This window comes from Trachemys scripta, chromosome 9, assembly GCF_013100865.1.
Source record: "Trachemys scripta elegans isolate TJP31775 chromosome 9, CAS_Tse_1.0, whole genome shotgun sequence".
Classification (NCBI taxonomy): Eukaryota; Metazoa; Chordata; order Testudines; family Emydidae; genus Trachemys; species Trachemys scripta.
The window spans coordinates 59,228,157-59,236,818 of NC_048306.1; the positions used below are offsets into that span (position 1 = coordinate 59,228,157).

General features: G+C 41.1%; 1 protein-coding gene across 1 annotated transcript in view; it reads left to right on the forward strand.

The window, feature by feature from the left end:
• The window catches only part of YEATS2 (YEATS domain containing 2), a 75,574-nt gene extending 67,713 nt beyond the window's left edge, over positions 1-7,861 (forward strand). Inside the window, exon 28 of the mRNA XM_034780521.1 lies at positions 4,611-7,861. Coding sequence (XP_034636412.1) covers positions 4,611-4,719 — 109 coding nt within the window. The 3' untranslated portion in view covers positions 4,720-7,861. The remainder of the gene's footprint in view (positions 1-4,610) is intronic.
• The last annotated feature ends 801 nt before the right edge of the window (positions 7,862-8,662 follow it).

Genomic DNA, 8,662 nt, shown 5'->3' on the forward strand with positions numbered 1-8,662 from the left:
TTTGGTATTTTCCATCCTAGGTGTAGTACTTTGTATTTGCCTTCATTGAATTTCATCTAGTTGATTTCAGACCAATTCTACAATTTGTCCAAGTGGTTTTGAATTCTAATCCCATCCTCCAAAGTGCTTGCAACCCCTCCCAGCTTGGCGTCACCCACAGACTATATAAGCATATTCTCCACTCCATTATCCAATCATTAATGAAAATATTAAATAATGCCAGACCCATGCAGATCCCTGAGGGACCTCACTAGATACGCCCTCCCAATTTGACAGCGAACCATTGATAACTACAGTCTTCCAACCGGTCGTGCACCCGCTTTACAGTCATTTCATCTTGACCACATTTCCCCAGTTTGCTTATGAGAATGTCATGTCAGACTGTGACAGAAGCCTTACTAAAATCAAGATATATTACATCTACCACTTCCCCCATCCACTAGGCCAGTAATTCTTTCAAAGAAGGAAATTAGGTTGGTTTGGTATGACTTGTTCTGACAAATCCATGCTGGCTATTCCTTAAAACCCTGTTATATTCTAGGTGCTTACAAATTGTTTAATAATTTGTCCAAGTATTTTTCCAGGTATTGAAGATAGGCTGACTGGTCTATAATTCCCCAGATCTTCTTACTATCTATCTTTAAAAAAGGGTGCAATATTTGCCCTTCTCCAGTCCTCTGGGACCTCACCCATCCTCTGTGAGTTCTCCGAGATCATTGCTAACTGTTCCGAGATTGCTTCAGCTCGTTCCTTAAGTACCCTGGATGAATTTCTTCAGGCCCTGGCGACTTGACTACATCTAACTTATCTAAATATTCTTTAACCTTTATTCTTTCCCTATTTTGACTTGTGTTCCTTCTCCTTTGTTGTTAATATTAATTGTGTTGAGTAACAGGTCACCGTTAACCTTTTTAGACTGAAGCAAAATAGGCATTAAATACCTCATCCTTCTTGATGTCCTCAATTATTAGCTCTCCTTCCCCGCTACATAGAGGACCTGTGCTTTCCTTTGTCTTATAGCATGCACACTTTTGGTTTTGCAGGATGTCCATTACCTTTTGTTAATAAAATAAAATTATAAACAGTTTATCACTACAAGAATTACTGAACAAAACTCTTCACTCCATTGCTGGTTTCTGTAACGGGTACCACTTCCATTGAAGGCTGTCTTCCTTTAAAGCTAACCAGTACATATGATGATGTAAAGTTACACTGCTCTACAGCCAGAATGCTTCTGAAATAAATGTAGTCAAACTTTACTAATTCTGGGTCATTGAGAATGAAAATGATGCTTAAAATTGTTGATTGGCTCTAGTTTTCAAGATCTGCAATTGGGTCAGTATATACGACCCTTGACTTGGGAATTGCGGAGGATAAGTGAGTTATAAAGGGAAGGGATCTCAATTTAAACCAGAAATGACTAAAATACATCTTTGACTGGATCTATTAATAAATCTATGACTGGGTTTGGACAGTACTTGCTTTTTAGGCAAAACAATGAATGATGCAATCTGAAGCTGGTATTGCGTCATACATGATATGAATTACATCATGTTATTCCTAGAAGTCATGGATGATGCAATCATAACGAAGCTTACATCACTCTGCTGAACAAATTGCCCTATATCAGCTCTAGAAATCATAGTGTCGTGCTCTCTTATTTGTCAGTGTTTGATTTTTGCAAAGGGACACATTTCTGTTTAGCCAAAGTGAGCAGAGATGCCTCGTACTTGTGTGAACAGTGCAGATAACTTCTGCTATGTTTGTGGTGAAGTGACTTTTGCATCACAAAACCGCAGTATAACCACTATGGTTAAGAGAGCCTATCACCTTTATTTTGGCTGCAAAATTGGAGATCAGGACAAGAGGTGGGCCCCACACATATGCTGCAACACTTGTGCACCAAATCTTTGCCAGTGGTTGAACAGGAAAAGGAAATCTATGTCTTTTGCAGTGCCAATGATTTGGAGAGAGCCAACAGATCATACCAGCAATTGTTACTTCTGCATGGTGCCTCCAGTTGGGAAAGGTGTGTCAAAGAAGAAAAAGTGGACTGTGCATTATCCAAACATTCCATCAGCTATACGCCCAATACCCCACGGAGAAGGACTGGCGGTTCCTGATGCACGAGAATCATTCTCACTTGAGTCAGACGAGGAAGAGGATGAAACTTCTGGTCCTGAACCATCAACGTCACAGGACCCACATTTTCTCCCATCCTCCTTCTCTGAACCACACCTCATAACACAAGGTGAACTGAATGACCTAGTCAGGGATTTGGAACTACCCAAGAGTAAGGCAGAGCTGTTGGGCTCCAGACTACAGCAGTGGAATCTCCTGGCAGGTGATGTTAGGGTTTCCATGTTCCGTGACCATCAAAAGGATCTTGTCCCATTCTTCATGGAAGGTGATCTTGTAGCCTGCAAACAACATCGATGGTGTGATGGCAGCCCTCAACATCGTTCACAATCCAGATGAGTGGAGACTGTTCATTGATTCATCGAAGACGAGTCTTAAAGCTGTTTTACTGCATAATGGCAATGTTTTGCCATCAATTCCAGTTGGTCATGCAGTCCATATGAAGGAAACCTATGACAACATGAAACAATTTTTGAGGTGCATAAACTATGACCAACATCAGTGGCAGCTTTGGCGATTTGAAGGTTGTTGCTCTCTTGCTTGGTCTGCAGACTGGATACACAAAGTACTGCTGTTTTCTCTGCGGATGGGATAATCGTGCAAGAGATTCCCACTACATCAAGAAAGATTGGCCACTCCGACAGTCATTGGAGCCTGGGAGGAAAAGTGTTCAGCATCCACCACTTGTTGAATCAAGGAAGATTTTGTTACCACCCTTACACATCAAGCTGGGTCTGATGAAGAACTTTGTCAAGGCCATTGACAAAACTCAAGCAGCTTTCAAGTACCTCCCTGGAAAATTTCCAAGGTTAAGTGAAGCTAAGATAAAGGAAGGTGTCTTTGTTGGTCCTCAGATTCGTGAACTTCTTCGAGATGATGCATTTGACCATGCACTGCGTGGCAAGGAAAAGACGGCATGGAAAGCCTTCCAGTTAGTGGCAATAAATTTTTTCGGAAATAACAAGGCAGACAACTACAGGTTGTTGGTGGAAAACCTTCTCAAGGCATACAAAAGCCTTGGTTGCAACATGTCACTAAAGATACATTTTTTTGCACTCTCATCTAGATTTTTTTTCCACCAAACTGCGGAGCAGTGAGTGACGAGCACGGCGAGCGATTTCACCAGGAGATTGCAACAATGGAGAAACGCTATCAGGGCAAATGGAGCCCATCAATGCTTGCAGACTATTGCTGGACTGTGACAAGAGATGCTCCATTTAATGAATACAAGAGACAAGCCAAGAAGCGCCGAGTAGACACTGAATAGGACTAAGCTATGTACAGAATAGTTTTTTGCCTTTTGTTTCATAATAAATTTGATTTATATAACCCTTTTGCTGATTTTTAAAGTGTTACATAAACAGGACAGGTGAAATATTATCCTGTAAAGCAACCATAAACACATGAAAAGACCTAGCTTTACAATTTATGATTAAAACTCTACTATCTACACAATATACATAGACATAAAATGTAAAAACTTAAATATCTTAGAAACAGTAGCCAATCAATTGTGTTAATTGTCATATTTGAATTCAGCACATCAAAATACATAATAAATAGTACATTTTATCTCTGAAGCAGACGACTTCTCAAAAATTGTAGACCAGTGTTATTAGTCGCCTGAAAACTAACTTTAAAGTGATCAGCTTAGACTCTAAGTGTTGGCCCAGTATTTTCACCAGAAGCACTTCAGTTTTACAACTGTTGGCATTCCATTCTCATGGTTCCTGGGCTGGAAGGGGTTCGAGTTTTCTGTAGAAGCAGCAAATTCATCCTCAGTCAGTCGGGGAGGGAGAATGAGCAAAGTGCTGCTTTTTGCCCTTGAGCCAAGTGAGGGGCAGCAGTGACTGACTCCTAAGTCCTCTCTAGATCCCGTTTGGAAGGATTGCTGTAACGCAAGGACTTACAGGTGAAAATTAAGGGGGAGGCGGCTGTCTTCATGGTTCTGGGATGGATGTGGAATATTCTCCACGCTGATCAAAACAAGTTGACCTACAAATGCTCTGCCAGTGGCCTGACAAGACCCCAGTAGCCTACTTAGTAGCATGGGAATCAAGTAGTTCTTACAGTAACTCCTGATCCAAACACTATTCTCCTTTTGTTTAGTTGATTTAGAGACTTCTTCACACTGCCTTCATGGTGTTCTAGCAGAACTTGAAATGGGGGGGGGGAACCTTAGTGTTTAATATGTGCAAGCAAATGGCTTAATTAAAATACTCCCAGTTCCACAAAACTGATACTTCAGCACTTCCCTTTAATTTTCACATGCTTATACTCAAGGAGTATTCCTCCAAATTTTCTGATAGAATCCATTTTGTGCTAGGGCATTTTAATACCTTGTCTCTGTAACTGTAACACTATTATCATTTTTTGGCTTTTCCCCCCATTAGTAAATTTATTGGCCTGGCACTTCAGAGAGAGTTGGCTTTTTGCATACTGTAATAGTTTCTTTGATTTGTTCTCTGCAGGATTCCAAGAGAGATCACAGTGATGAATATTCACCAAGCCATCTGCAATATTCCCTTTCTTGATTTCCTCACAAACAAACATATGAGGATATTAAATGAGGAACAGTGAAATAACCTGAAGATGCTGTAGTAACAATGGATTGAAGAGTAAAGTATTTAATGACAAGTCCACTGTCTCTGTAGGACGCTATTATATACATTTTATAATGTTGGGCTACTAGATTGTTACCTCCAATTAAAGATGCACCTTAATGCAACAAAATGATGCTCTGTTCCAAATCAAGTTGTTAGATTGCAGTGTTGTTTACTCAGTAAATGGATGAGTGAACTTTGTCAGTTTGCATTCAGTTGCTAGCTGAAAAAGACTTGGCAGCAAAATAGGCCTTCTCCAACTGATGACTGGATAGCTTGCTGAGGTGATGCATTTTTAAGATGGAAATGATTCTTTAGCACTTCAGCTCCCTTTGAGGCAATCCACAGACCAGTACAGGTTTTGCTGTGAGCTGGGGGGCCATTGGAGACCATTTGCCCAAAGTGTTGCGAATACATGCAAAGCAATAGGTAGCTTTGGAAGTTGGTTTGTTTGGAGGCTGATGCTTGTGGTGAGCGACTTGTGCAGATAGAGTTGAACACCACGAACATGACTCCTGTTACCCAGCAGGTCCAACCATACAGCTAACTGTATGGTAACAAATATTTCCTTCCTTTAGGAGGGACTGAGTGAGCACCTCAGACATCCCAGTGATGGTAGGTTGGGGGCATGGCCAAGATGAGTGAATAACGTCAAATTTAAAGAGACTGAGCATGTGACCTATGTGAGGGGAAAACTAAAGTGACGTGGATGCGTGGCTCATTTCACAGAGGATTGTGTCAAGATTTCTGGGCGTTAATTGGCGAGATCCTTTGCTTGCCTAGAAAGTATTGACCTTGGCTGCTGGAAGAATCCCGATTACTGAGCTGGAGAGCAAGCCACTAGCTCTGTAATACTTGTTTAAATCTTTGGAAAACAGTAGTCGATGATCCTCACAGATTGTGAGGAACTGACAGCAACAAAGCTTTGGTTTAAACTCTGTGTAGCAGAAAGATGCCCAGTAGGATTGGGGAAAACACAGATACTTTGGACATGGCAGCATCTGATACCATGGCTGTGGGTAGAACCTTTACTTCCGGTCCCACCACTCACCTGCCTTAGATATTGCCATGTTCTCCTTCTTGTGAATGCCACATCTGAAGGGCACACTGCAGCCTTGCTAATGCTAATTGACGTAAGAAGGTCTAACCGGCAATATAAAAATCTTCCTGATATGTATTTGGCAATATTGTAAACATGCTGTCAATGTTGGGGGGCCCAAAATTTGACTATTACTTTACCAGGCTTTCAAAGTCCTTGTCTTTTGAGGCAGTACCACGTAATAGGTTGAATGAGGGCCTGAGAGCTGGGGACTCCTGAGTTCTGGTCCCATCTGGGTCACTTGATTTGCTGCTTGGCTGGAGGAAGTTGCGTCACTGCTCAGTGCCTCAGTTTCCCCATATGCAAAATTAGGAATAAGGATACCTATCTCATAGGGGTGTTCTGAGGCCTAATTAATATTTGTACTGCAATTTCAAAGTGTAAAGCATTTTAGAAGTGCTAAATAAGCTTATTTTGTTGGGGAACAGGGTGTATTTCAAAACTAATTCTTGCGTGCTTTCTTCACTAGAAAATTAATAAACTTGATGCCAGGAGCTCTGTAGTTAAACACAACTATGTGCATGCTCCAGGGAGAGTGATTCAGCTGAAGAAAGGTCGTTTCAGGCTTTCAAGGAACCAGTTACAAACCAGAATAAAATTAAATTAGTTTTTAAACTATAGACCCTTGACACTATCCTCCTCAGGCCAGAATCGGCCATTGATGCCCACCGCAAAGAGAGCCTTCATCTGCAGATAGCCCCATTGAAATCAACAGGACTGAAGTACAGTGCTACTCAGCTTGCCCTTAACATTGAAAATGGGACTGATGAGAGGGAATTTGAGTTGGGCTCTGAGATGAAGAGCTTTGATGGCATTGGAGTGGATGTTTTAAACACTCTGGGGCCCAACTGTGGAATTCTTACTTGTGCTGGTGAGCACCCAGCAAGATCACTTGCATGAGAGAGCACTCGCTGGCTTGAGGAACAGCTGCACAATCTGGCCCTTGCTCTACAATAGTCTGAAGTACTCTTGCTGTGGGGACTCTTGCTAGAGAACAGTGACTGGGCCAGCACTGAGAGTGGAGGGGAATCAGTTTAATTTAGGAACATCAGGCCCTATCTTAGCTTCCCTGTTGGGGCCTGGCAGCCTCTTATCCTTGATGTTTTATTTGCAGGCTGTAGGGAAGTCAAGCCTCCTACACCTTTTAGATACACCTGCACACAATTTGTAAGTTAGGCTCTGTAGTCCCATCCCAGGCTGCTTAAACCTTCTTCCCTATGTGGCAGTTAGTTGCCCTTTTGGGCAGCCAGTGCATTGGTATTCTGGAGCGACACGTGCACTTCCGTCCCTTAGTACTAAATTATTCATTGGTTGACTGGTTTTCAAAACTGCTGAGCACCCAGCAGCTCCTATGGATGTAGGAGCCCATCTTTGGGCACCTGCCATCCAAAATCTTGCCCCAACTGCTTGAACCACATGATTTTCTGTAACACTAGAGAATGAAGTGTTCAGCATTTGAGTTCTAAAAAGTCCCCTAAACCAAGGCATCTATTCTGTAGTAGTTTGAAGGAGCTACAATCAATGATTGAGTCTCTTGATTCATTTCTAAGCAAACCAGGTTAATATAGTTACCCCTAGGAGAATAATCCAACATGAAATTTGCTAAGAACAAGCTATCCGTTGAAACCAAAAGCAGCTACCAATAATATTTGTTTAGTAGTCCAAATGTAGGACATTTTTGCAAGAAGGTCTTTGAATTTTCAAGAGTGGTGGGAGACATTTCTTCATGAGAAGATAATCTGTTCCATCAGAATTGAAGGGAAGAAAGTTATGTCACAGAACAAGGGGGAGGCTGTAAAAATTGGTAAACCAAGTGAAGTGTGAAAGAAATTGGAATATTTCTAAATATTCCCCTATATGCTCTGTGGCTTTTTAAAAAGTCTTAATGTCAGTCAAAGATCTCCTTACAAACATTGTCCATATTTGAAATGTTGAGTGTTTAAATCCTCCACATTCTGTATTATAATGTAAAATTGTGTAATATACATAAGTTTACAATAAATTCTTTTATTAGTTGTGATGACATTGTCTGACTTTCAACTGTCACCCGAATACAGTTTTTCTAAACGGTCATTCTGCGGCATACACCATTGCACTGCATGTCACATAAAACAGGTGTGCAAAAAGAGACAAACTCCTTTGTCCCTGAAGCAAAACGGGAATTTTATCTTTTGTTGGCTCTGCAGAAAACCTGACAGTTGTTAAACTTGGCCAAAGCAAAAGGTAGTTTTTGCCTCTGAGGGTCTTTTTTTATGGCTTATTATGAAGGTTTCATTCTTTTGAAAGAGGGAGCCAGAAACTGAGCAAAAAAAGTTTAAGCTATCCCGTGGAAGGTTTAAGCTACCCTTGATGTGCCCGTGCAAACAGCAGCAGACTTATTTGCCCTTAGAAATGAGTGAAAGTTGAATGAGAAAGGAAGAAATCAAACTGGCTTTGAGCAGGTTATTTATCAGTTTTCTTGACAGGAATGGTAAAAATTGTCCATCAAGTAGTTCAGAAGATGAGAGCCTTGTACTGTCTTTCAGAATACTGAAGTCCTGATTCTCATTTATAGTAGAGTCTTTAGTGTAAATGAGAATCGGGCCCTGGAAGACTAACCAACAAATGGGCAAAATTGTCAGGTTACCAATCTCTGTTGTTAACACACTAGGAATATTTTCGCTAAAGCCTTCCCACATGCTGATTGACATACTTTTAAACATATTTACAGGAAATAAACCCTCAGTTGTAGAAGATGGAAAATGCATTCATGCAGAACACTTACCACATGTTTGTATTTATCACGTTTTTCTGATTTTCTATTATTACCATCCCTTCCAGC